General features: G+C 50.2%; 2 protein-coding genes and 2 non-coding genes across 6 annotated transcripts; 1 reads left to right on the top strand and 3 right to left on the bottom strand.

Moving 5' to 3' along the window:
* The first annotated feature begins 523 nt into the window (after positions 1-523).
* LOC119622937 (stereocilin-like) lies at positions 524-17,181 on the top strand. The gene is given in 30 exon segments (XM_073011960.1): positions 524-568; positions 2,488-2,819; positions 3,434-3,973; positions 4,302-4,522; positions 4,611-4,635; positions 5,734-6,991; positions 7,941-8,003; positions 8,100-8,204; positions 8,349-8,515; positions 9,140-9,326; positions 9,464-9,579; positions 9,857-9,989; positions 10,360-10,510; positions 10,513-10,541; positions 10,845-10,883; positions 11,065-11,232; positions 11,404-11,469; positions 11,768-11,792; positions 11,893-12,205; positions 12,404-12,494; positions 12,695-12,791; positions 12,794-12,850; positions 13,413-13,581; positions 15,159-15,315; positions 15,695-15,837; positions 16,027-16,175; positions 16,418-16,515; positions 16,595-16,664; positions 16,667-16,738; positions 16,941-17,181. Coding segments are annotated over 30 exon segments (5,175 nt in total). The 3' UTR covers positions 17,030-17,181.
* On the bottom strand, positions 8,613-8,716 carry LOC119622939 (small nucleolar RNA U13). The gene has a single exon (XR_005239472.2). It is a non-coding gene; the product is annotated as a small nucleolar RNA U13 (small nucleolar RNA).
* On the bottom strand, positions 13,865-13,971 carry LOC140710512 (U6 spliceosomal RNA). The gene has a single exon (XR_012091591.1). It is a non-coding gene; the product is annotated as a U6 spliceosomal RNA (small nuclear RNA).
* A 116-nt stretch (positions 17,182-17,297) lies between the features above and the next one.
* LOC103246095 (creatine kinase U-type, mitochondrial) lies at positions 17,298-23,598 on the bottom strand. 3 transcript variants are annotated; one of them, XM_073012110.1, is made up of 10 exons: positions 23,485-23,598; positions 22,302-22,561; positions 21,504-21,702; positions 21,204-21,299; positions 20,598-20,819; positions 20,368-20,453; positions 20,128-20,251; positions 18,351-18,485; positions 17,752-17,877; positions 17,298-17,545 (listed from the first exon to the last, which is right to left on the bottom strand). In XM_073012110.1, exons 2-10 carry the CDS (start codon positions 22,448-22,450, stop codon positions 17,429-17,431), a joined length of 1,254 nt encoding a protein of 417 aa, XP_072868211.1. In that variant the 5' UTR covers positions 22,451-22,561; positions 23,485-23,598; the 3' UTR covers positions 17,298-17,428. The 3 variants fall into 3 exon arrangements, with proteins under 3 accessions (XP_072868211.1, XP_037851549.2, XP_037851550.2); XM_037995621.2 differs by lacking the exon at positions 23,485-23,598 and having other exon boundaries at positions 22,302-22,778; XM_037995622.2 differs by lacking the exons at positions 21,504-21,702; positions 22,302-22,561; positions 23,485-23,598 and having other exon boundaries at positions 20,598-20,775.
* Positions 23,599-27,484: the final 3,886 nt, after the last annotated feature.

Raw genomic sequence — 27,484 nt, 5'->3', positions numbered from 1 at the left:
GTATATCCATTCTAACTGGCAGATCACAGAGTGTTCTAGTTATCACCAGTCTTATCCATTTCATTTTAGCAGGACATATGGTTAATTTCTTGTTCTGGACCCTTGTAATTTAAATTTGCTGGTTGTTCTCTGTTTCCATTTGGTCATCTGTAGGCTGGAACTTGTCACGCTCTTGTTGAACTTTATCAAATTATAAGCAATAACCAATACACTCAAATAGCCTGGTATATTTGCCATAAACCCTAAGCACTTCGCCCTCAGTTTGCACATAGTCTGAATCCTTAGCAGCAAGAGATTTGCTTAATCAATGGCTTACAACCACAGAACGTGGACTGCCAGGAAATTTTCCATGCTGAGTTGAGGGAATCCTCATTGTTTCTCTCTCTGGTTGACTCAACTAGTTCCATATTTGTTCTGAAGGTCTTTCACTCAAGATACAACTTCCACATAATCATTTATGTCTTCATTAGAACTCCTTTAGTTTCAAGTAGAAAAAATCATCTTGAGCTATTCTAATATAGTAATGGTAACATTGAGTGAATGTTTATTCTGTACCAGTGTCTGGCACGTAATAAGTGCTTAATCTTTGTTGAATGAATGCTAGACATTGCACTAAGCACTTTAAATTCATTATCTAATTTAATCCTCACAAAAACTCTACACTAGGATTTTTTCCTTTTTACAGTAAAAACAACAACAGCAACAACAACCACAACAACAAAAAAACAAAAACAGAGATTTAGAAACTGCCCCAGGACACACAGCTAGTAAATGCTGGAACCAGGGTTTGAACCTAGACCATCTCATTTTTTGCTACCCTATGAGGAAAAAAGGAGAATTTATTATAAGAGGGTTGTTACAGAATGAAGGGCAGAAATTCAGAAGGATTACAGGATGTGCTGGAACCGGAAAGCTGTTGGGAACTCGGGTCACATTCTCCTTTGGATTCATCTGTCTGCTTTTTAGACTAGATGTGGTATCCTTGATGGGCAAAGGGAATGTTGGTAAAATTACACAACAGATCATTTCACACATCTCAACTTTTGATTTGCCTTGGAAAAGCCCATCATTTCTCCCAGCTGTCTTGTGACCCAGGTTAAGTCATTCTATTTCTTTGGGCTTCAATTCCCCTGTCTATAAAATGAGAAGTTCTTACCAGAGGATTCCTCAGGTCTCTTCTGTGATACTGGGAGGCTGAGGCAGGAGGACTGCTTGAGTCCAGGAGTTCGAGGGTGCAGTGAGCTAGGATCATACAGAGTATTCCAGCCTGGGCCACAGACCAACACCCTGTCTCTAAATAAATACATAAAAGTAAAATTCCGTGATCCTAAGTGAATCTTCTAGGTCAGAAGCACATTAATAATGAAGTTCCATGTGCGGATTTGAGGGAGAGAATGGGGAAGGGTTCTAGGGAAAGAAAGACAGAATAAAAGTTTGGGTATAGCTTCAGTGTTGAATTGCTATTTAGAGTTGGTGTAAAGTGAAGGCCTTTGGGAAAATATAAATGGAGAATGGAAAAGACTTCTAACCCTGGCCTGTGGCAGTGGCTTAAGCCTGTAATCTCAGCACTTTGGGAGGCTGAGGTGGACGAATCACTTGAGGTCAGGAGTTCAAGACCTGCCTGGCCAACATGGTGAAACCCCATCTCTACTAAAATACAGAAATTAGCTGGGCATGATGGCGCATGCCTGTAATTCTAGCTACTCAGGAGGCTGAGGCAGGAAAATCGCTTGAACTTGGAAGGCAGAGGTTGCAGTGGTGAGATAGCCCCACTGTACTTTAGCCTGGGCAACAGAGAGAGAGTCCATCTCAAAAAAAACAAAATCAACCCCCCCGCCAAAAAAACACAAAAACAACAAAAAAGACTTTTAAACCTGACCAGACCAGATGATTTTGAATGACATCTCTTTCTCTCTCTGTTCCATGAGCAGTTCTGTGTGTAGGGAGATCAGTCCCTGTGCGTAGTGATTGAATCTGGTTTCTCTCTTCTTGGCTCAGAGTTTTTGAGATGGCTTTCACCTAGACCACAGAAAAAGAACCAAATAATAGGGGATCCCAGAGGGGAAGGGAAGACTCAAACATTTGAATGGCCTAATAAGTAAATCACATTTCTCTGGGTCTGCTTCCTTATCCGTAAGATGAAAAGTTTGGTCTATGTGATCTCTGGGGTGCTGCTCAGCTCTTGACACTCTGTGGTTCTGGGTAGTGAGTTGAAAGCAACTTTCCTCTTCCTAAATTCTCCATCCTTGGACCAGACCTCTGTCTTCATTTCTCATCTCTTTATACCTTGCTGCCCGGTTTCTTGCTCCTGGGCATCCTTTCTTCCTCAATTTCCTCAAATCCTACTTGCTTCTTAGCTCCTTTCTATCCTCTTTGTTTTTTCTATGTTTCTGCAGAACCCCAGATTACACCCTTACACACCTGTTCTCCAGTTCGCCATCTCCATGTCTGCCTATTCCTTTCTGCATCACGGGCTCATAACTCAAGCAATCTCCTTGGGTTCCTCTGAGGGGCCCCTCGGATCCCCTATCATTGGTCCCTCTCACAGAAGCCTACCCTTCTCCAGAGCCAAAGGATCAGATATTCAGTGGCTCAGGTAACAAACCTGCTGTCAGGTTACAGATATTGTTTCCTGAAAGACCACACTACAGTGTCAGTGGAGCCTCAGGCTGCCTGCAGTGCCCTGCCCTCACCTGGCTAACCCACACAGTTGAGAATAACCAGAACTCCCCTCCGGTACCAGTGTTCACCTGGAAACATGGCTCTGAGCCTTTGGCCCCTGCTGCTGCTGCTACTGCTGCTGCTGCTGTCCTTTGCAGGTGAGAACAGTGAACAGAACTGGGGATGAGGAGGAGGGTGGCTGGAAAAAGATTTTAAGAATGTGGAGGAGGCCGGGCGCGGTGTTTCAAGCCTGTAATCCCAGCACTTTGGGAGGCCGAGATGGGCGGATCACGAGGTCAGGAGATCGAGACCAGCCTGGCTAACACGGTGAAACCCCGTCTCTACCAAAAAAATACAAAAAAAAACTAGCCGGACGAGGTGGCAGGTGCCTGTAGTCCCAGCTACTCGGGAGGCTGAGGCAGGAGAATGGCGTAGACCCGGGAGGCGGAGCTTGCAGTGAGCTGAGATCCGGCCACTGCACTCCAGCCTGGGCGACAGAGCAAGACTCCGTCTCAAAAAAAAAAAAAAAAAGAATGTGGAGGTTAACCTGTTAGATAGAAGGACAAAGGAGAGAGGCAGAGACTTATGCAAAAGTAAAAAATGAGGGCTAAGAAAAGCAGGCCAAGACTTACTATGGGCCAATGAAAAGGGTTCAGCTCACCATCCCCTCACCTCATCTTTAGATCCAGGTAGGGAACTGTGCTCATTTGCAGGGTTGAGTTTGGGCTCTATATTCCTCCCCTTTAGTAACCTCTGGTTTCTCTCCTTACAGTGACTCTGGCCCCTATGGGCCTCAGTCCCCGGACCCTGGTCTCTCCTTCCTGAAGTCATTGCTCTCCACTCTGCACCAGGCTTCCCAGGGCTCCCTGAGCCACTCACGGTTCTCTACATTCCTGGCCAAAATTTCTTCTTCCTTTGAGCCTGGGAGAATGGGGGAAGGACCAGTAGGAGAGCCCCCACCTCTCCAGCCACCTGCGTTCCAGCTCCATGATTTTTTAGTGACACTGACAGGCAGCCCCGACTGGGAGCCAATGCTAGGGCTGCTGGGGGATCTGCTGGCACTGCTGGGACAGGAGCAGACTCCCCGAGATTTCCTGGTGCACCAGGCAGGGGTGCTGGGAGCCTTAGTTCCTGGGGGCCCCCCTACCCCAACTCGGCCCCCGTGCACCCGTAATGGGCCCTCTGACTGTGTCATGGCTGCTGACTGGTTACCTTCTCTGCTGTTGTTGTTAGAGGGTACACGCTGGCAAGCTCTGGTGCAGATGCAGCCCAGTGTGGATCCCACCAATGCCACAGGCCTCGATGGGAGGGAGGCAGCTCCTCACTTTTTGTTTTTTTTTTTTTTTTTTTTTTTTTTTTTGAGACGGAGTCTGGCTCTGTGGCCCAGGCTGGAGTGCAGTGGCCGGATCTCAGCTCACTGCAAGCTCCGCCTCCCGGGTTTACGCCATTCTCCTGCCTCAGCCTCCCCAGTAGCTGGGACTACAGGCGCCCGCCATCTCGCCCAGCTAGTTTTTTGTATTTTTTTAGTGGAGACGAGGTTTCACCGGGTTAGCCAGGATGGTCTCGATCTCCTGACCTCGTGATCCGCCCGTCTCGGCCTCCCAAAGTGCTGGGATTACAGGCTTGAGCCACCGCGCCCGGCCAGCTCCTCACTTTTTGCAGGGTCTGTTGGGTTTGCTTACCCCAACAGGGGAGCTAGGCTCCGAGGAGGCGCTTTGGGGCGGTCTGCTACGCACAGTGGGGGCCCCCCTCTATGCTGCCTTTCAGGAGGGGCTGCTCCGTGTCACTCACTCCCTGCAGGATGAGGTCTTTTCCATTCTGGGGCAGCCAGAGCCTGATGCCAATGGGCAGTGCCAGGGAGGTGAGTGTGGCCAGGGCTGGGGCTGGGATGTGGCAGGGCAAGGAAAGTGAAATTGGGGTAGTTCTCTTCCTTACTCTTTCCCTCCTAGGTAACCTTCAACAGCTGCTCTTATGGTAAGTAAGAGGGGACCAGTTCTGAGGGATTGGGCCTGGAAAATCTAGAGGTGGAGAGCTGACGACATCAGCCTCTAGAGAGGAAAACTGATGGGGGGAGTGTGGTTTAGCGGTTTTGGAGTGTGACTGTCTGGGTTGGTGTCCCAGCTCCACGTCTTCCTAGCCATATGACCTTGGGCAGGTTACATAATCTTTCTTTTTTTTTTTTTTTTTTTTTTTTGAGGCGGAGTCTCGCTCTGTCACCCAGGCTGGAGTGCAGTGGCCCGATCTCAGCTCGCTACAAGCTCCGCCTCCCGGGTTTACGCCATTCTCCTGCCTCAGCCTCCCAAGTAGCTGGGACTACAGGCGCTCGCCACCGCGCCCGGCTAGTTTTTTGTATTTTTTAGTAGAGATGGGGTTTCACCAGGTTAGCCAGGATGGTCACGATCTCCTGACCTCGTGATCCACCCGTCTCGGCCTCCCAAAGTGCTGGGATTACAGGCTTGAGCCACCGCGCCTGGCCTAGGTTACATAATCTTTCTATACCTCAGTTTCCCCATTTATAAAATGAGAATGATAATATTAGTTACCACAGAGTTGTTGCGCCCAATTAAATGAGTTGATACTGTGTGTGCAAACAACTTAAAACAGTGCCGGCACATAGTGCTTAATAATGGTAGCTAGTAAAGGTGGGATTTGGAAAATAAGGACACAGCTGGATTCCTCTACCCTCTTCCTACTTCAGTACAACAGTGCCAGAGCATAGTTAGACATATTGAGTTGCTGAGCAGATTTCCTAACAGGAGGCCCGCTGAGGGTTGTGTTTAAGCTATCTAAAAGCATATGAAGAAAGGAGACAGAAGGGAGCAGACAGAAAGGTGGACAGAAAGCATTCCAACTGGGGCTTCTCCTAGGTGATTTTGGAGCTTGGCGGGGCAGCTGTCTCCTTTTTGCCCTGTCGCAGCATTTCAACCAGTAATGCCTAAACTCTCAGGGACCTCGCTTGTAGAAAAGCCTATGCTTGCCATGCCCCTTGAGGGCTCTGGGTCAGGGTCAGAATCTTCAGCCAGAGGAAATGTGAACTGACCAGATCCTGCCTGCTCCTCCCTCTGCACCCAGGGGCGTCCGGCACAACCTTTCCTGGGATGTCCAGGCGCTGGGCTTTCTGTCTGGATCACCACCCCCACCCCCTGCCCTCCTTCACTGCCTGAGCGCAGGTGTGCCTCTGCCCAGAGCTTCTCAGCCCTCAGCCCACATCAGCCCACGCCAACGGCGAGCCATCACTGTGGAGGCCCTCTGTGAGAACCACTCAGGCCCAGCACCACCCTACAGCATTTCTAGCTTCTCCATCCACTTGCTCTGCCAACACACCAAGCCTGTCACTCCACAGCCCCCTCCCAGCACCATTGCCATCTGCCAGACCGCTGTGTGGTATGCAGTCTCATGGGCACCAGGTGCCCAAGGCTGGCTACAGGCCTGTCATGACCAGTTTCCCGATGAGTTTTTGAATGCGATCTGTAGTAACCTCTCCTTTTCAGCCCTGTCTGGCTCCACCCGCCGCCTGGTGAAGTGGCTCTGTGCTGGCCTGCTCCCACCCCCTACCAGCTGCCCTGAAGACCTGCCCCCTGTTCCCCTCACCCCAGACATCTTTTGGGGCTGCTTCTTGGAGAACGAGACTCTGTGGGCTGAGCGACTGTGTGGGGAGGCAAGTCTACAGGCTGTGCCCCCCAGCAACCAGGCTTGGGTCCAGCATGTGTGCCAGGGACCCACCCCAGATGTCACTGCTTCCCCACCCTGCCACATTGGACCCTGTGGGGAACGCTGCCCAGATGGGGGCAGCTTCCTGGTGATGGTCTGTGCCAATGACACCATGTATGAGGCCCTGGTGCCCTTCTGGCCTTGGCTAGCAGGCCAGTGCCGGATAAGTCGTGGGGGCAATGACATGTGCTTCCTAGAAGGGCTGCTGGGCCCCCTTCTGCCCTCTCTACCACCACTGGGACCATCCCCACTCTGTCTGACCCCTGGCCCCTTCCTCCTTGGCATGCTATCCCAGTTGCCACGCTGTCAGTCCTCTGTGCCAGCCCTTGCTCACGCCACACGCCTACACTATCTCCTCCGCCTGCTGACCTTCCTCTTGGGTACAGGGGCTGGGGGCGCTGAGGCCCAGGGGATGCTGGGTCGGGCCCTACTGCTCTCCAGTCTCCCAGACAACTGCTCCTTCTGGGATGCCTTTCGCCCAGAGGGCCGGCGCAGTGTGCTACGGACGATTGGGGAATACCTGGAACAAGAGGAGGAGCAGCCAACCCCACCAGGCTTGGAACCCACTGTCAACCCCAGCTCTGGTATAAGCAAGATGGAGCTGCTGGCCTGCTTTAGTGTGAGTGCTCTGCCAGAGGGAAAGCTCCTAGAACAGGGAGAAGGCCCTTCAGGGGAATTCCTCATGTACTCAGAGGCAGTAGTGTGGGGTAGTAGTTGAAGCACACAGCTCTAGAGTCAGACAGGCTTGGATTTATATCTTGGTTCTGTGACCAGCCTTGAATGAGTTATTTAACTTCTCTGAGCAATATTTTTCTCGACTCATTTATAAACTAGGGATGATACTGGTATATGAGATAATACATGCTGTGGGCTTAGCACAGTGCGTGATACACAAGCGTGCAATAAATATTACCTTGTTATTCTTTTAGGCTTTTTGCTTTCTTCACCAGAAAGAAAAAGGATCAAGTTAGAGGACTCTTGATTTTTTTCTTAGAGATTGAGAATTGGAGGCTGGCAGAATACAGGAAGATAAGGCAGGAATGAGAAAGATTCAGGGACACTACCAATCAGAAAACTTTGGTTCTAGGTTCAACTGTGCCACAAATTACTGTGATCTTAGGCAAGCAATTTCATTTAGTTTTTCTGGGCTTCAGTTTTTACTCTGTAGAATGGAGGGGTGGGAATATGTTAAACACCATAATTCATTCACTGAATGCCTATTATATGCAAGGCATTTTGTTAGGTTCTGTAGGATATATAAAGATTCCTTACTCCATTTTGGGGCTCCATTTTTTTCAAGTCCTGGGCCCAGTAAAATAGAATTAGATAGTCTCATAGTATTTGGTTCAGGTCTGCAAGTATTAATTGATCCAACTATGGACCTGGCATGGGAGAGGGTACAAGAGAAATTGGAGATATGATCCTGGACCTAAAAGAGCTTAATATCTGAAGAATCACAATTGAGATGAAGGACAAGCATCCCAACAAGTGGAGTTGGAAAGCCTGGGGGAGCTGCAGGAGAGACAGAGAAGACAGCTCTGTTTGCATATTGTCTTTCTTCCCACCAGCCTGTGCTGTGGGATCTGCTCCAGAGGGAAAAGAGTGTTTGGGCCCTGCAGATTCTAGTGCAGGTAACAGGTGGAGGACACATGGGTGGGCTGGGTGACAGCCATGGCCAGAGGTCCCTGCCCTGTGAGGCCATACCCACCATGACCTCCTATTCACAGGCATACCTGCATATGCCCCCAGAAAACCTCCAGCAGCTGGTGCTTTCAGCAGAGAGGGAGGCTGCACAGGGCTTCCTGACACTCATGCTGCAGGGGAAGCTGCAGGTGAGCATAGAGAAAGAGGGGAGCAAGGGCACCTGGTGCCTAGTGTTCAGAGGGCTTGCCTTAGTGGGAGGAGGAACTCCAGAGAGGAAATGGCAGGGATACTGAGCATCTCCAGAGGCAGAATCCATTCCTGTGACCCCACAGGTACCACCATCCGAGGAGCAGGCCCTGGGTCGCCTGACAGCCCTGCTGCTCCAGCGATACCCGCGCCTCACCTCCCAGCTCTTCATTGACCTGTCACCACTCATCCCTTTCTTGGCTGTCTCTGACCTGATGCGCTTCCCACCATCCCTGTTAGTCAACGAGAGTGTATAAGGTTCCTGCACCACTCCTCCTGCTCCTGTAAGGGTCAGGCCAACCCCATCCAGCTGGAGCAGCTCCTTCTGGAGGTCCTGTGTTTTTCTTTCATGCCAGATAGGTAATGTGCCAACATCATAACAAGGTTTGAGAGAGGCGCATCTCATACCTGAATGTGAAAACCCAGTCATGATGCTAATGAACTACAAAAGGATCAGAGAGGTCCTCTCTATAAAACCAGGGAGAGGCCGGGCGTGGTGGCTCACACCTGTAATCCCAGCACTTTGGGAGGCCGAGGCAGGCAGATCACTAGTTCAGGAGTTCTCTGGCCAATGTGCTGAAACCTTGTCTCTACTAAAATACAAAAATTAGCCAGGCTTGGTGGTGGGCGCCTGTAGTCCCAGCTACTTGGGAGGCTGAGGCAGGAGGATAACTTGAACCTGGGAGGCAGAGGTTGCAGTGAGCCAAGATCGCGCCACTGCACTCCAGCCTGGGCAACAGAGCGAGACTCCATCTTAACAAAAAAACAAAACAAAAACAGAGAGAGTCTCCTTCCTATCTAGACAGCAGGGCTACAGAGGGTCAGGGGAAAACAGTTTGGAAGAAGACAAAGGGTTAAGACCCATTACTCCTCGCAGCCTGGCTGCCATCCGGGATTACAGCCCAGGAATGAGGCCTGAACAGAAGGAGGCTCTGGCAAAGCGTCTGCTGGCCCCTGAACTGTTTGGGGAAGTGCCTGCCTGGCCCCAGGAGCTGCTGTGGGCAGTGCTGCCCCTCCTCCCCCACCTCCCTCTGGAGAACTTTCTGCAGCTCAGCCCTCACCAGGTATGAGAATCATCATCTTTATTTGACTGGCCCATCTTCTGCTAGTGGGGACGAGAGTCAATGGTGTGTGTCTCAGTGGCCCCTCCCTGCAAGAACCTCACAGTGACCCCAGTGCGAGCTAACCTTCCCCATCTCAGATCCTAGCCCTGGAGGACAGCTGGCCAGCAGCAGGTCTGGGGTCCGGGCATGCCTGCCATATACTGCGCAGCCTGGTAAACCAGAGTGTCCAGGATGGTGAGGAGCAGGTACGCAGGTGAGTTGTGGGATCAGTAACCAAGGCCAGAGTGGAATAGGTAGAGAGAGGAAGATACAGGTGTCATGGTGGGTAGGTGTTCTAGGAAGGAAGGGGCAAGGCAGTAGGCAGTGGCCCCAGGCAGCACAGAGTTCCAGGAGAGGTCTATAGATGGTGCCCCTGTGTAGTGGTGTAGTGGTCAGAGTGCCCAGTGTATGTACCCACACGGTCTGCTGCCAGGCCTGCCTTAGTGCTAGTCTCAGAGACCACACAAAGGTCAGCTTCATGCCCTCCTCAGGCTTGGGCCCCTCGCCTGTTTCCTGAGCCCTGAGGAGCTGCAGAGCCTAGTGCCCCTGGGTGATCTGATGGGGCCGGTAGAACGGGGGCTGCTGGAATGTGCAGCCAACGGGACCCTCAGCCTGGAAGGACGGGTGAGCCCCTCAGCACAAGCCTAGAAGACTCTAGGCTTCCCCTGGGTCTGTGTGGATGGCTTTCCCATTGTGTCAACTTGAGCACAGTGGTGCCAGCCCCCCATCCCGCTTTTGCAACCTCCATTCCTTACTGCATGGCCATTCTTACCTGTTACCACCTTCCTGGTCCATCCTGGTCTTCCTGGCCCTTCCCTATCTGGTCTGTGGCACCCCAAACACACCCTTTGCCATTTTGAACCTAATCTACTCCAGTCCAATCCCTAGTTCCAAACCCTAGCCCAAGCCCTGAGAAATTCAGATGTGGGATTAGAGAGGAAGTTCAAGGTTCATCTGTCTTTTCTCTCCAGTCCTAAACCTTCTTTGGTTACAGGTGGCATATGAACTTCTGGGGGTGTTGCGCTCATCTGGAGGTGCGGTGCTGAGCCCCCGGGAGCTGCAGGTCTGGGCCCCGCTCTTCCCTCAGCTGGGCCTCCGCTTCCTGCAGGAGCTGTCAGAGCCCCAGCTTAGAGCCATGCTTCCTGCCCTCAGGGAGCTAGTGTTACACTTGCTCAGGTTTGCCTCTCTCACTCCCTGGCATGCACCCTCCATCCCTGCTTGAGCCCTGTCAAGAGAATCCCATTCAGGGATAAAACCAGCCCCTCCTTTCCCTGGGTGAACAATAGAGGTAAACTCTGTCCACACGAGGACACCTTCATTCCCTTTCCTCAGATCAAGAAGGGACCTGAGTCACTGAGGATGGTTACTGGGGATGTTTAAGAGGAAATGGGAAGTTTTGGAGGGTTTGCCTTAGGAACCCACTTAGGACCTGGCTGCTGGGTCCTGAGAGCTGTTGTTTTTGGTCCCATCCCAACACAGGCTGTCCTGCTGCTTGGACGGCTCCTTCCTAGGCACGATGTGAGTAACAGCAACCTCAGCCTCTCGCCAGAGGTCTCTATCCCCCTTTTCCCTTGCGTTTGCATCTGTCCCTCCTCTCTCTCCACTCACCTCATACTTATTGCCTTGCTACATTGTGATTGTTGTCTTCCCCACCACCCTTCCCTTCCTCTTCAGGCCTCTTGTTTCTCTTGCTCCTTAGCTATCCCTGGAGGAACTCTGCTCCTTGCATCTTCTGCTGCCCGGCCTCAGCCCCCAGACACTCCAGGTCATCCCTAGGCAAATCCTGGTTGGGGCTTGTTCCTGCCTGGCCCCTGAACTGTCACGCCTCTCAGCCTGCCAGACCGCAGCACTGCTGCAGACCTTTCGGGTATGAGAGTAGCAAAGAGGATGAGACAATCAGGGATACGGGCTCTCTCTGGTTGGGAGGAAGGCGTCTTCCCTGAGGCCAGGGAAGGCCTTTCATACCTCCCCACTTACACACACACACACACACACACACACACACACACACACACACACACACACAATTCTCATACAGGTTAAAGATGGCGTTAAAAATATGGGTACAACAGGTGCTGGTCCAGCTGTGTGTGTCCCTGGTCAGGTAAGTGTGAGATCTCCCAGCTGAGCTCCTCTCCCCATTCTGGGGCAGTTTCGTATGGCTGGTGCTGCCTCCCCCATTACCCTGCAGTGGCCCTGAGAGTTCTGGTTAGCTCTGTACCCATTAGCAGCCCTCCCCAGTTCCAGATGCAGGACAGCATGATCCACCCACATTGTCCTAGACTAATGTCAAAGCCGGGAGGGCCTGGGAAATCTTCCAGGCCACCCACCCTGCTTTCAGCTGAAAAGACCAAGGCTCAGAGAAGCTAAGGGACTTTGTTCGCCTTGTGCCTAACTGGCAGCAACACCTGACCACAGCAGCCTGCAGTGTGAGGCTCTTAGGCGTTTATTGCTACAGTGGCAAATGCCATTCCACTTCTGTCCCAGCTTTGGTCCCTTTCCACCCCCATGGTTTCTTTTCTCTGAGTGCCAAGTCCAGACTCTCACCTATCACTACACTGCTATACCCATTGCTGCCAGCAGCCTGTTCCCACCACCTGGCCAGACTGCCTGCTTCCCCTGCTCCCATTAAAGCTGTTACAACTCCAAAGGAGTCTTCCACTCTCAGGGGAAGTGCTGGAGACCTTAGGCCCTTTGGTTGGATTCTTGGGGATAGAGAGCACACGACAGATCCCCCTCCAGATCCTGCTGTCCCATCTCAGTCAGCTGCAAGGTTTCTGCCTAGGAGAGACATTTGCCACAGAGCTGGGATGGCTGCTATTGCAGGAGTCTGTTCTTGGGTATGGACCTTTGAGAACTTCAGATTCTAACTCATTCTGTACCCAATCCCTCAACCACCATCATCAGTGGCAGCCTGTTCTATATTCTTAAGGTCCCTTGGAGCCCTGTGTCCCAAATCCTAGCATGTCCTCTTTTCCCCTTCCTTTTCCTCACAGTTTCCTCAGCTCCCCAGCCCCTGATTTTCTTCCTGTCCCCAGGAAACCAGAGTTGTGGAGCCAGGATGAAGTAGAGCAAGCTGGACGCCTAGTGTTCACTCTGTCTACTGAGGCAATTTCCTTGATCCCCAGGGTGAGATGAAGGAAGAAGGGAAGGGAGTAAATGCATAGAGGGGACTGGTGAGCTGGTTATGGGGACCCATGGCCAAAGAGGGCAAAGGATATGAAGCCTAGATCTGGGGGAGACTGCAAAACAGAGACTGCTGTTTCTGCTACAGCAGCAGGCCCTGATCTGTCCAGATCTCCCTACTCTCCTTCTACCTTCTCATGCAGGAGGCCTTGGGTCCGGAGACCCTGGAGCGGCTTCTAGAAAAGCAGCAGAGCTGGGAGCAGAGCAGAGTTGGACAGCTGTGTAGGGGGCCACAGCTGGCTGCAAGAAAGCAGCCCTGGTAGGAGGGGTTGTGCGACCAGCTGCTGAGGATCTTCCAGGTGAAACTACCCAAATACTCATATGTCCAGCAGGATGTACAGCGAGTGTCAAACAGTCTGGGTTCTACATGTGCTCTTCTTTGGGACTGGGTTTTCTAATTTATAAAGCAAAGAGGTTAGAGGGATCATCTTCAGATCTCTTCTAGTTCTAGAATTCTATAGCTTTGGGAGTTTGTAAACTATTAAGTTTTCTTTTAGCCTAGAACTTCCATTTTCCTGCTCTCTTGTCTCTTTAAACAGCTGACAAAGCTCTAGCTCGGCTAAGTGTGGAGCTCTCTGCTGGGGAGATCCCTAGCAGCTTTGAAGGAGACATTGTGAGGCTCAAGAACTGGGTTCAAATTCAGCTCTGCCATTAAATCCCTGACCAACATCCTTAGTCTTCCATCTACAAAACAAGGGACTTGGCATCTCCAATCATGTCTTGTTCTATTAACTTCTAAGACCTATTAATCTTACTCTGTAATATTCCCTCGATCCCTACTTGCCACAGTGCTCCATCCTCCAAAGGTTGGAAGAGTCATTCCATCTACAGATACCTCCTGGCCCTGCCTTCCCCCTTCAGAACCTGTGCCAAATTGTGCAGATGTACGAGGGACATTCCCAGCAGCCTGGTCTGCAACCCAGATTGCAGAGATGAAGCTCTCAGACTTTGAGGACTGCCTGACACTATTTGCAGGAGATTCAGGACTTGGGCCCAAGGAATTGTGGGCAGCATGGGGAAAGCAAAACAGGTTAGTGATGGAGAGCCAAGTAAGGTCGGCCATGAGGAAGCTCTTTGAGTGTGATGTAGGAGAAGAAGAGAATGGACAGTTGGATGAGAGGTGGGGGAAACAGGAGATAAAAGAATTAGAAGATTTGGGTCACAAGTAGGAGGTGAGGGGGGATAAATATTGAGGAAACAGAGCTAGTATAATGAATAGAGGGACTACAGCAGTGGTTACCAAATTTTAATGTGTATCACAATCATTAAGAGAACAGATTTTTTTCTTTATTCTTTTTTTTTTTCTTTCTTAAAAAATAATGGCATGCCTCATGAGTTTGTGTGTTATCCTTGCGCAGGCGCCATGCTGATCTCTGTATCATTCCAATTTATTTTGTGTATGTGCTATTGAACCGAGCACGGGAACAATGTCAGTGCCAGATTACCATGCTAGATTGACTTAATAAAAACCTTTGGGGAGGCTGGACGCAGTGGCTCATGCCTGTAATCCCAGCACTTTGGGAGGCTGAGGCAGGTGGATTGCTTGAGCCCAGGAGTTTGAGACCAGACTGGGCAACATGGTGAAACCCTGTCTCTACTAAAAATAGAAAAAAAAATTAGCTGGGTATGGTGGTGCATGCCTGTAATCCTAGCTACTCGGGAGGCTGGGGTAGGAGAATCCCCTGAGCCCAGGAGGTAGAGGATGCAATGAGCCAAGATCACACCACTGCACTCCAGCCTGAGTGTTAGAGCAAGACCCAGTCTCATAAGTAAATAAATAAGCCTCTGGGAGAAAGAGTCCAGACATCTGCATCTGCTTTTTTTTTTTTTTTTTTTTTTTTTTTTTGAGACAGAGTCTCACTCTGTCACCCAGCACCCACACTGGAGTGCAGTGGTGTGATCTTGGCTCACTGTAACCTCTACATCCTGGGCTCAAATGATCCTCCTGCCTCAGCCTCTCAAGTAGCTGGGACTACAGGTGCACACCACCACACCTGGTTAATTTTTGTATTTTTGGTAGAGATGGGGTTTTGCTATGTTGCCCAGGATGGTCTTGAACTCCTGGGCTCAAGCAATCCTCCCACCTCAGCCTCCCAAAGTGCTGGGATTACAGCTGTGAGCCACTGTGCTGGGCCTCAGGCATCTGTGTTTTAATAAGCGTCTCTATGTCTGATGCACATAAAAGTGTAGAACTCATGGACTAGAGTTAGTTTGCTCTTCTTTTCCACTGACTGTAATGTCTTTTGCTTTTTTTTTTTTTTTTTTTTTGTCCTTTTTTTTGTCTTCCTTTTTGTGGAAAACGGGGTCTCGCTATATTGCCCAGGCAGGTCTCAAACTCCTGGGCTCAAGCTATCCTCCCGCCTCTGCCTCCCTGAGAGCTGGGATTACAGGCATGAGCCACTGCACCCGGCCTGCATTGTCTTTCAAAACACGTTAGAGGCACTGTAAGACAACTGTCTCATTTGACAGTGGAGGAAACTAAAGAAAAGGCAGGTGACTTGCCTAGAGTTATACAGCTAAGTAAGGGCAGAGGCAAGACTTAAAACCCAGCATTCTGACTCCCAATCCACTGCTTTTCTACTCACATTGTTCCTCTCTTTCTCCTAGTTGTGGGGTCCCCCCCCGGGGATTTCGTCCTGAGCAGATCCTGCAGCTCGGTCGGCTCTTAATAGGTCTAGGAGATCGGGAACTACAGGAGCTGATCCTAGTGGACTGGGGAGTGCTGAGCACCCTGGGGCAGATAGATGGCTGGAGCTCCACTCAGGTAACACCTTTCCTCCTCCCTACCACTTCCCAAACACCCATCTCACAGACCCAGCCCTGTAGATCATCTAAAGCCCAAAGAATTTTTTCCTGTGACCCTACCTGGTCATTCTTTCTATCTTCTGTTGATACCCCCTACTAGTGACCTTCAGGACTCTGATTTATTCACTCTGAGGCCCTGAACACACAATACAGTCTCCTACCTCTTTTCCTGGAGCCTCCTCTTTTTCTATCCTTTTCTTTTCTGAGTCCTCAGCCTTCCCCGTGACTCTTTAGGTCTTAATAGTAACAGAATGTAACCCAGCAACACCTACCATTTCCCTGTCCAGTCATTCTCCATAACTTTTCTCCTTCCCCTCTGCCCCCAACCCCCACCCCAGATCCGTGTTGTGGTCTCCAGTTTCCTATGGCAGAGTGGTCGGCATGTGAGCCACCTGGACTTCATTCATCTGACAGCGCTGGGTTATACGCTCTGTGGACTGCGGCCAGAGGAGCTCCAGCACATCAGCAGTTGGGAGTTTAGGTCACTTGTGAAGGGGCTGAGGGTGGTGGTGCTGAGGTAAAGGTGGACTTACTGGGGAAAGAAGGATCGTGAATGTCTGGTCCCATGGAGGAAGGGAACTCATCTGAAGCCATCTCTTCCTTTGTCTCATGACCACAGCCCCTTTTGCTGAAGCTGAATTCTTCTTCCTTCCTTCCCACTGTTCTACAGCCAAGCAGCTCTCTTCCTGGGCACCCTACATCTCCAGTGCTCTGAAGAACAACTGGAGGTTCTGGCCCACCTCCTTGTACTGCCTGGTGGCTTTGGCCCAATCAGTAACTGGGGGCCTGAGATCTTCACTGAAATTGGCACCATAGCAGGTGGGGAGCTGGGCTACTGCTGGTGCAAGTTGGTTTGGTTTCTATACCATGGGTGGACTGGATGGAAGACTGTCCTGCAGTTCTTATGGTGGGGACCTGAGAGGGTGTTTAAATAAGGGGCTAGAGACACACTGGGGAAGGTCTACGGTAGGGCACTTTGGGAGTAGTTAGAGAAGGTCTATCTGTTTGAAGAGAAGGAAGGTGAGTCTAAGACAATGTTTGGATGCCACTTGCTTCAACAGCTGGGATCCCAGACCTGGCTCTTTCAGCACTGCTGCGGGGACAGATCCAGGGCCTTACTCCTCTTGCCATTTCTGTCATCCCTCCTCCTAAATTTGCTGTAAGTATTAATGGACTGGGGTGACCACAGGAGAGCCAGGGCCCAACTGGCATGCACTGATTCCTACCCCTGCCCCCAGGTGGTGTTTAGTCCCACCCAACTATCTAGTCTCACCAGTGCTCAGGCTGTGGCTGTCACTCCTGAGCAAATGGCCTGAGTCCTGAGCAGCGACGAGCAGTTGCATGGGCCCAGCATGAGGGGAAGGAGAGCCCAGAACAGCAAGGTGAGTTCCCAGCTGCACAGCTTGAGCCTCCATCATCTCCTGACCCAGAATCAAACCCCTAATCTGGTGCTGTCTGGCTCTTAGAGTGCACCCAGGGAGATCCCTGGAGTGAAGGAGTCTATAGGCAGAGCGCTAATTTCCAAGTATCAATGCTCCTGGAGAGCAGAGTTGTGATATGACTCCCATTCCCTGTCTATTATAGGTCGAAGTACAGCCTGGGGCCTCCAGGACTGGTCACGACCTTCCTGGTCCCTGGTATTGACTATCAGCTTTCTTGGCCACCTGCTCTGAGCCTGTCTCTACAGTAGAAGGAGATTGTGGGGAGAGAAATCTTAAGTCATAATGAATAAAGTGCAAACAGAAGTGCATCCTGATTATTTTCAGAAGCTGATGAGGAATATGGGTAAAATGTTAATGCTTTCCACCCACCTGAGAATCAGTGTTCCCAGGATGCCATATCTGGAGTCTCTTTCCATCATAAATAATCCCACTGCCTCTTTTCATTTCCTGAAGCCTGCTCCCCTCCTCACCCCACCATTAGAAATAACATAGACAGCTGCAGCATAGCAAGGAGTCTTTACTAGGATGGAGGCAGGGGATGCGGGGGCAGGTCCAGAGCAAGTAGAATGGGCCATCATTAGAATGAGCAGAACTCCTGGGAATCTTGAGTCATCAGCTGGTGGTGGGGAGTTAATGCTTGGTGTGGATGACAGGTGTGGGGATGCGGATATCCTGGCCTCTCTCCAGACGCCGTTCACAATCAATCAAATAGTTTACTCCATCGATGACCAGCTGCACAAGCTCCACCTGAAGGACACTAATCTTTGATCTCTGCTTCCTACAATCTGAGCTTTTCTTTAGCACTGACTGACTTGCCTGCTGATTTCCAGTTGCCTCCCTACTCGACCTGAATTTCATTTCAGATTATGTTACATCCCGGAGGCTCACTCACTGCCATATTTCAGCCCCCACAGACCTATAGCTCTCCTCACCCTAATCCCTTAGGATCTCACCTCTGATTTGCCTAGTCGGTCCAAATTAGAAATATCAAAGACACCGCCTGTGGCAGCAGTGTCCACTCCTCCAGTACCACGCTTTTGGAGTCTTAGGTTCTCCAGGATCTTTGGGAAGCGGCTATCCTAGAGAGGAGATAGGGATTGGGAGCACGGTTGATAGAGGCAGAGACTAGTCCTACCTGAAAGAGCCCTGAACCTGCTCAGAGCTCTGTTTCCTGACTTTTTTTTTTTTTTTCCGACAGAATCTCTCTCTGTCACCCAGGCTGGAGTGATCACAGGTCACTGAAGCCTCAATTTCCCAGGCTTAAGTGATCCTCTCACCTCAGCCTCCATTACACCCAGCTAACTTTTGCATTTATAGTAGAGATGGGGTTTCGCCAGGTTGCCCATGCTGGTCTTGAACTCCTGGGCTCAGGTAATCGGCCCACCTTGGCCTCCCGAGTGCTGGGATTACAGGCATGAGCCGCTGTGCCTGGCTTGTCCCCTGACCCTTTAGCTACAACATATTTGGCTCCTTTTCAAAGGGTCCACTCCCTCCCCATCCACAACTCACCCTTCCTTACTCACACCCCTCTGTAACCCCACAACTCCTTTACTTTGCTTAGCAGGGGCAGTTTGATGTGCACTCCTGCCCGAAGTCCAGTGCCCAGGTTAGATGGACAGGTCAAGATGTATCCCAAACGCTCATTCCACATGAACTCCCAGCCACGTTCTTGGATAAGTTGCTCCACCTGAGTCCACAAAAGTTTTGTTAATGAAAAATCAGGGATATTTCATTAACCCTGGACCCTCCCTTAGCTAGACACACAAGAACACTAGAAATATGTCTAGAACAGAAACTTGGCTGTGAATGGATGACACTGGTCTTTTTTTATGAAAATGGCTTGTTATTGTTTTCATGCATGCATGATGCAAAATTATGATGTGCATAATAATGAGATTGTGAAATAATATGTGGAAGAAGAAAACTCGAAGGAGTGGTGTATTAGGGATGATCTAGGGAAATGAACAGAGGTGGTAAACTGAACTGAGAGAGGACTGATTATGCAATGAGTTCTGCATGCATCAATTATCTTTGCTTTGCTAATGAGCCTAGAGCTTGGAAGGGTCCTTTCAGACAGAAGATGAAGGTGTAAGCTTTGCCAGGAAGAGGTAAGATAACGTTCTGTTAGCTGTGAACGGAGCACCTGTGTCAATGCAGAGAAAGATGAAAACAGAGCAGAAAAGCCAGATTCATAGGAATAGGGGCAGGGGGAAGGCGTTTTGCTTCACTTAACCACGTAGTCATGAAGATGACTATTAGATTGAAGAGACAAGGGATCTACCAGAGTGACGGTCACAAAGACCACTACCCAACGTGAGTAACAGGATCCTGTTTATAGTTCAGAAAGAACCATGGCATAGGGCGTATCTTACATGCTGAACATGGGGGAAGCCCTTCCATCTAGAATAATAGTGCAGCTAACACTTTAACACTTATTAAGCACTTACTTTGGACCAAGTACTTTACCTGTATTTCATTTAATCCCCACAACAACCTAAAATGTAGAAAATCTCATTATCCCAATTTTACAGACGAGGAAACTGTGGCATATAATTTAAAGGTACTTCCCGACCCACTCATAGTCAGAATATATTATCTATTACTTGCCTAAAATAGTAGAAACTTCTCAGAATCTAAAAGAGGAGCCCTTTTTCTTTGCAAACCTAAAATAGAACTGTATGTTTGAGAACATACAGTAAGATTGAATTGAGTTTATGGGATTTCTAATGTAGACTTGAATATGGAGACCCAGTCTATGTAGGATTGATGATTCAGTTCAACCTCTCATGTAGAGCCATATTCTAGAACTCGAACCATTCTATCCACCTTCCCCAGTCTCCCTCCCAACTCTCAACTTAAAGCCTCGACCTGATACTTTAACAAGAATGATATAACCCAGTCAAGGCCTACCTTGGCTCAGAACTGGGTGGTTATATTGGAGTCATGAACACAGCAACCTCTCCCTGCCAACATCAATCTAAGCTCAAATGTTTTCCTTTTCTGCATACCTCACCATTCCACTGCACACATCCCAGGCACTGACCTGACGTCTCAGTTATTCCTTTCTTGCATTATCCGGCAACTGCCTTATTCACTTCCTAAGGTTCCTGACACTCTTTCTTTTCCTAATCTTAGGGTGACCACATGTCCTGGTTTTCCCAGTATGGTCCCAGCTGGTTTATACCTTTATTCCTAGAGTGAGTCCTAGATAGTCCTTTTTACTATTAGACATGTCCTGGGTGGGTTGATAAATTACATGATCTATTTATGCTACGCTTTGGTTTTCCTTATGTCCTCCCACCTAGTTCCCCTACACAATCTTTTCCAACCTCTTTGAGGCCTCGGCAGAATCTTTCAAACACTCTCTTCATGTTGCCACCCTTCTCCATGGAGATGACCCGTGTATGATCCTCCTCATTCACCCAGATCAGGAAGCTCTTCTCGTTGTTGTGCCTGAGGGCAGGAGAGGGACAGTGTTCAAGAGGCAAGGCAAGAATTGGGAGAGATAGAGGGGAAAAAAAGCATTTATGAAGGCATGAAGACAAAAGAGGTAAGGAGCAGCCTCATACCAAATTCCACGAGCATCTGGCCAGTCTCGAGCCATTCCTGCTGCAGTCAGCAATGGGGACACAGGCTTATCAAACAGAAAGTGGTCCTGGGAAGAGTAATGGGACTTGGGTTAAGAATCTTCATGGTGGCCCCTGGGCCTCTCAGAGCCCATGTCTCATCTGGTGCAGCCTTCCCTCTGGCTCTTTTTTCCATCTGCTCCCACCAACCAGCGCCCTCTTAAGACCCTCACATCAATCAGCTGCTGCTGTTCAGCCTCTGTCATCTCACTGAGCCTATAGTAACGTCCAGCCAGGTCACCCTTCAGGCCACTCAGTGCATCCACCACAACACGTTCCACCTCCCGTCGCTCTGCTCGAGTGCAAGCTGGAGGCAGACTGAGTCCTCGGATGCTTCGGCCAGTTCTGACTCTAGAGGACAATACATACCTCTCATCAAAGTAGCCAGAACGGATCTGGGAGATAAGGGAAATGAATATAAGTCACAGAAACACGGTGGGAACTGAGGGCCCCTGGGAAAGGAGAGATCTTCCTTAGGCATTAGAGGACTCTTTGTGCATTCTACTTGCGTGCATTGGAAGAAGAGGCCGGTTGGGAAAGCACTCCAATTGAAGGGGGCATTGCAGACCCTTCCCCAAACCGCCCACCTCGGGCCATAGTCATTCTTATCTATCCTTTCATCTCCATATATGCTGCCCCTTAAGATATGATTCTTTCCTTACATTAAGATTAAAAGCTCAGCAGTGTAATGACCATGAGTCAGGAAATAAGCTGAAGGGATGGGAGATACAGTGTTGTACACAAGCAATGCAGATCAGAAGTGGGATATTTGAACTCACTTTACTGGCATCCAGATCCGTGGTGTGCTTCATTGTCCGGGGGTCATATCCATTGTGTCGCTCTTGGATCACAGGATCAAACAGGTCAGCAAATACCTAAGGGGAGTTAAGAGGGAGAGATGGTTAAGGAGAGGGAATCCCTCCCCAGACTTCAACTGTGCATTGATTTCACTGGGTCAGAACACTTAAGAATGGGGGGGTTCAGAGTCTTGGGGGAAAGTGAGAGGTCTTTAGGGGGAAGGAGCTGGGATGACTGGGAAGATGAGTTGGATCATCAGGGAGACTCTGGGGACCCCCTACCTCATAGGTCTCCTCATCTCCAGCCACCATGCCCACAGTCTTGATGAAGGGGTGGCCAGGGTTGTCCACGCCAGTCTGGATACACTGATCTAACGTCCAACCAGTGGGTGTGGTCTTGTCGCAGAGCCGTGCATAGACTGCTGGGGTCAGGTGACTGGCCATGCAGTTGTTGTGCTTTCGGAGGTCTGGGTACTCAGCGCTGGGGAGGGGGTACCCAATGACCATGGAGGGAGGGCACAGACCCTAGACCTAATGCAGTTACCTGGGAGCTGTCCAGTTGGCCATGTCTGGCTTTGCTCCGTGGGAGGAGGGGAAATTAGAAAGAGGCTAAACCTTGGTAATCTCTTTAGGGACTTTCAGAGTCTATGCTTTTCTAGTAGTTCTAGTTGCCTCTGGCTGGCCAACTCAGTTTCTCCAGAACTGCTCAGTTCTTTCCTCCCATGACACAACACTAGGGATGGAGGAGGGGAAAAGCCTCAAGGACAGGAATTGAGGAAACGAGGGAAGGAGATGGAGGGGAGTGAAAAGGATAGTTCCCGGCTTTATAATTAGGGATTCGGGCAGCGAGTGCAGCTAGAACTCGTAGGGCCAGAGGTGGTCTTGGCAGGTCCCCAGGAATGTTCTTGCTTCATGGTTTTGGCCCCTACCCCCACCCCACTGAGGTCTGCAGACTGTACAGCCCTCCAGCTCCAGGGCCTTCGTGATTATAGCCCTTTTCTGTTGCCCGGATTCTCATTTCTACCCGCACCTTCAATCACCACCTGCCCCCGCCTCCTCCCGCGCCTCAGGCACTGTTACCTCGGGGGATACAGCCTCCTTCGTTCACTGGCTGCTCGTACAGGTTCCGGTCGGAGCAGAAACCCAGCGGCTAGAGACCCCGCTCCGGCCAAAGCCAGGAGCCTGATTCCCGGGCGGGTGGACAGCAGACGGGAGAAGGGACCAGCCATGGCTTGAGGTCTGGCTACGGGATCCTGGAGTAGGCGCTGGCGCAAGATAGGATCCGGAACAGGGAGGGAGGATGCAACCCAATAGACTGAGGGCCGGAGCTAGGTCCGAGGCTGCAGCCGAAATGGGGGTCGGATTGGAGGCTGGAGCCGGAATGTGAGCCGGTGCCAACCAGACTGCAGGAGAGGCCAATGAGCTAGTGGCAGGCGGGCGGAGGACGGGGAGGCCCCAGCCGCAGTCTCCAGGGGTGGGGCTCCCCGAGGCCCCGCCTTCCCCCCTGCCACCGCGCTAGGTGCGCGGGGGCAGGGGTGGGCAGCACCCGCCAGGTAATTAGCGGGACCTGAGACTCGCGCGTCTAAAGCCGGGGATGTAGCCCCGACCCGCCCCCGGGATGTGGCGGCCCACATTTCAGCACCAAGTGGAGGACAGCACCCGTGTGGACTAGCTAAACCCCAACACCCTTCCCCCAAACCCCTCGGTTTAAACCGAAACCCGATCCATCTACCCTGTGGGTGTGGAAGGGTGACATTGCCCAACGTATTCTCTGCTATCGGCCTGCCCCAGCCACCTCTCCCTTCTCCCGGGGGCAGCCGCGGGGAAACCGCGGAATAAACACAGATACCAGAGGAGGATATGGAGAAAGCACAGGGTTAGAGGCAGGCACTGGGAAAGACACCCATTGGCTCAAGGTCACCTTTTCCTTAGAACCAGGAAGAGGAGCAAGGTGCTTCCTTGCCACCTTTGTGCACTCCTTACAAGGCTGAGAAAGGAGTCCCTGGCGGGAACCAGGGAAATATTAATTCTTATGCCATCTGTGCTGTGTCCTCCACCTCCACTCTGCACCCAAGTCTGAAGCCCTGTTATTTCCTGCCTCTACTTCTCATGATCCCCCACTTTTTGTTTTCCTTTTGTGTCTCCCACTCTCCTCCCCGCCCCTACCTCGCCTTTGATCTTTTACTTCTCTGCGTCTTTTCCAGGCTCAGACGTGTTTGCTGCTCACAGGATGCCCTCTGCGTTTCCTCGGAAGCTTGCTCACCTGTTGGTGGTGCTGGGTGTGGGGCTGGGGTTGGGCAGGGAATGGTTAGTTTCCTCTTCCTCCTCTCCCTTGGCTTCTCTCTCCGTAGTTCCTAGTTCCTGGACTGGGGGAGAACGTAAAGTGAGGTGGTGAAGGGTGTGGTGAGATGACTGGGTGTGGGACTGGGACAGGCAGGCACAGGTCTCCAGACACCACATGTGTTTCCTTTCTTGGCTCCCTAATGCTGTTTAATCCAGAGAGTAAAGGCAAGTGGTGTACCAGGGCATGAGGTCGTCAGGGCATTTCTGCCTTCCTCCTGGTTCCCTCTTCTACTGTTTCTCCTCATAAAATGCATATTCAGACTTGAGAGGGCTTTGTTTCCTAGCTCCAGGTATGACTTGACCTTTGTCCTGGTAGCAAGGAGAATGAATGCTAGAGTTGAAATAGAGATGAGGGGCTTCAGCGTAGAGGGTCAGTTAAGGTGGAGTAGCACTGTGGCATTAGTCCCTTACCTCTGCTATCCTGTTGTACCCGCAAGACAGTAAGATACTCAGAAATCTTAAGAGAGAGTATTTGGGAAAGAGAATTCCCTTTCCATCAAGAACTCCCCCATACTACTCTCATTTCCTTCATTCCCCTTAGGTCTTCCTTGTGTTCTTTTTTTCCACCTTCTTCATTTGTGGGTATTCTTAGAAGTGTCCACCTCTCCTTTGGGTCCATTCCTTCTTCTCCTGGTAAGACATCAATTGTTAGAGAACAGAGTTATGCAGCTGTAGTGTGGAAGATGTTACCTGTGTTGTGGGGTCTCTTTACCTAGGTTAAAAAATAGCCATGAGTAAATAAATATAACTTCTTAGAATAGCGTGTATTTATCCAGATTAATAGGGAGATGATCTTCCAGAGCCATAGGATAGCTATTTGATTGAGAGGGTGGTTACTAAGATTAAGGAATAGGGAATGGGAAGAGATAATTACAGAAGGAGAAATAAGACAACCAGAGGAGTAGAGAAATTACCCAAGTTTAGAGAGTAGCTTCCCAAATGTGAACAATAATTCCACTGAGAAAACACATGTACTTGTGCACTTTTCTTTTCTTTTCTTTTCTTTTTTTTTTTTTTTGAGACGGTATCCTGCTCTGTCACCCAGGATGGAGTGCAGTGGTGTGATGTCTGCTCACTGCAATCTCCACCTCCCAGGTTCATACCATTCTCCTGCCTCAGCCTCCTGAGTAGCTGGGACTACAGTCACCTGCCACCACATCCGGCTAATTTTTTTTGTGTGTGTGTGTGGGTGTTTTTAGTAGACACAGGGTTTCACCATGTTGGCTAGGATGGTCTCAATCTCTTGACCTCATGATCCGCCTGCCTCAGCCTCCCAAAGTGCAGGGATTACAGGCGTAAGCCACCACGCCCAGCCACTTGTGCACTTTTCTTATCCATCATGTGCCTTTGACAGGCACATAATATATTAATGCTCATTTAAAAAGTTATTTTACAGCATATGGAAGTAATCAATATGTGGTATTGATACATGGTATTTTATTTATTTAATAAGAATTATTATTGTAAATAGTTTTTAATATTTTTAAAGCACTTTACAATTACAAGGAACTTTTATATGTATTATTTCATTGAGTTGAATTGGATTGTTCCAATGATTACTAGGGACAGAGTCTACATTTTCAGGGGGATAGTAAGGGAAGTTAACTACCTGGAAGATACTGTAATAGCTAGTTTGAAGGCTAGAGTGGTGGAGGGGGTATGAGCCTGAGCATGAACTAGTGAGGCATCTATTCCTCTTAGAATAATCTATTCCGCCCTTAGAATCATTTCTGTGTCCATTCAGGAGGCCTTGTGGGGTCAGTACAATGTGGCACGACTGGAAAAGTGGCAAGACCTCTAATGTTGCAGAGAAGAAAGAGGGAACAACTGTCTTGACCAGGGAAACCCAAGTGAAGATGCAAAGATAATAAGAACAATAACATATACAATACAAAATGCTTCCATATTATCAGTACCCTTTAAGTGAGGTGTTTTGTTGTTGTTGTTTTTTGAGACAGGGTCTCGCTCTGTTACCCAGGTTGGAATGTAGTGAGGTGATCTTTGCTCACTGCAAACTCCATCTCCCAGGCTCAAGTGATCCTCCCACCTCAGCCTCATAAGTAGTTGTGACCACAGGCATAGGCCACAACGCCTGGCTAGCTTTTGTATTTCTTGTAGAGACAGGGTTTCATCATGTTGCCCAGGCTGGTCTTGAACTCCTTGCACTCCAGCAATCTGCCGCCTCGGCCTTCCAACGTGCTGGCATTATAGGCATGAGTCACCGCAACAGGCCTTAATTCGTTTTTTTTGTTTTGTTTTTGTTGTTGTTGTTGTTGTTGTTTTTTGAGATGGAGTCTGGCTTTCTCGCCAGGCTGAGGTGCACTGGCGCTATTTCGGCTCACTGCAATCTCCACCTTCGGGGTTTAAATAATTCTCCTACCTCAGCCTCCCGAGTAGCTGGGATTACAGGTGCGCACCACTACATCCAGCTAATTTCTGCATTTTTAGTAGAGACGGGGTTTCACCATGTTGGCCAGGATGGTCTCGCCCTTCTGACCTCGTGATTCGCATGACTCTGCCTCCTAAAGTGCTGGGAATACAGGCGTGAGCCGCCGAGCCTGGCCATAGGTTTTTAATCCCAGTTTTATGGATGAGAAAAATAAAGGCTCAGAGAAGTTAAGTGAGTCGCTCAAGGCTGCACAGATATTAAAGGTAAGGCCAGGATTCAAATCCAGCTTTGTCTGGAGCGTAGAGAAAAAGCAGGCTGTGGAGATAGGAATCAATTTGTCTAGAATTCCAGGTCCATCCATTTTCTTGCCTCTTCTGTAAATATCTCTCTGTTCCTTCTCTTAACTTTCTTGTCTGCTTCTCTCCTTGTCTCTTTTTTGTCTCCAGTCTCCCTGTCACTCCTCTTTACATCTGTTAATATTTTCAACCTTTATTTATTGGATCTGTACATATATGAAACCCTGTTTTGTCTCATAAGACAAACGGAAGACCCGGTTTCTTTGTTTGTTTGTTTGTTTGTTTTGAGACGGAGTGTCGCTCTGTCGCCCAGGCTGCAGTGCAGTGACGCGATCTCGGCTCACTGCAAGCTCCGCCTGCCGGGTTCACCTCATTCTCCTGCCTCAGACTCCCGAGTAGCTGGGACTACAGGCGCCCGCCACTACGCCCGGCCAATTTTTTGTATTTTTTTTTTTTTTTTTTTTTTTTTGAGACGGAGTCTCGGTCTGTCGCCCAGGCTGGAGTGCAGTGGCGCCATCCCGGCTCACTGCAAGCTCCGCCTCCCAGGTTCACGCCATTCTCCTGCCTCAGCCTCCCGAGTAGCTGGGACTACAGGCGCCCGCCACCTCGCCCGGCTAGTTTTTTTGTATTTTTCAGTAGAGACGGGGTTTCACCGTGTTAGCCAGGATGGTCTCGATCTCCTGACCTCGTGATCCGCCCGTCTCGGCCTCCCAAAGTGCTGGGATTACGGGCTTGAGCCACCGCGCCCGGCCAATTTTTTGTATTTTTAGTAGAGACAGGGTTTCACCGAGTTAGCCAGGATGGTACCCATGTCCTGACCTCTTGATCCGCCCGCCTCGGCCTCCCAAAGTGCTGGGATTACAGGCGTGAGCCACCGCGACCGGCCTTTGGAAGACCTGGTTTTGCTCTGAAGGAGCAGCAATGGCACAGACTCTGCCTCTTCCACTTTCTCAGCATCAGGCTTCCCACCCACCCCGTCGTCTCATGGAACGTCTCTGTCTAGACCGTGCATCTGGACTTTGGCGACGCACTAAGAAATCAAAGGAAGGGAGCATCAAGTTGCATTCCCTCCCGGAGCCACCAGGGGACACGCTCCTCCGCGCTCCTCCTGACTCTGTTGCCGGTGCGCGCCCTTCGCTGATTGGTGGCACCGCAAAGAAGTCGCGCTTTGATTGGGCCGCTGTCAGGTGTCGCTGCCGGCAGGTTCGGCTGCGCGAGCGAAGGGAGGCGGGTGA

This window comes from Chlorocebus sabaeus, chromosome 26 (assembly GCF_047675955.1).
Source record: "Chlorocebus sabaeus isolate Y175 chromosome 26, mChlSab1.0.hap1, whole genome shotgun sequence".
NCBI lineage: Eukaryota > Metazoa > Chordata > Mammalia > Primates > Cercopithecidae > Chlorocebus > Chlorocebus sabaeus.
The sequence above is the reverse complement of the archived record's forward strand: the minus strand, read 5'-3'. Positions and strand labels throughout refer to the sequence as shown.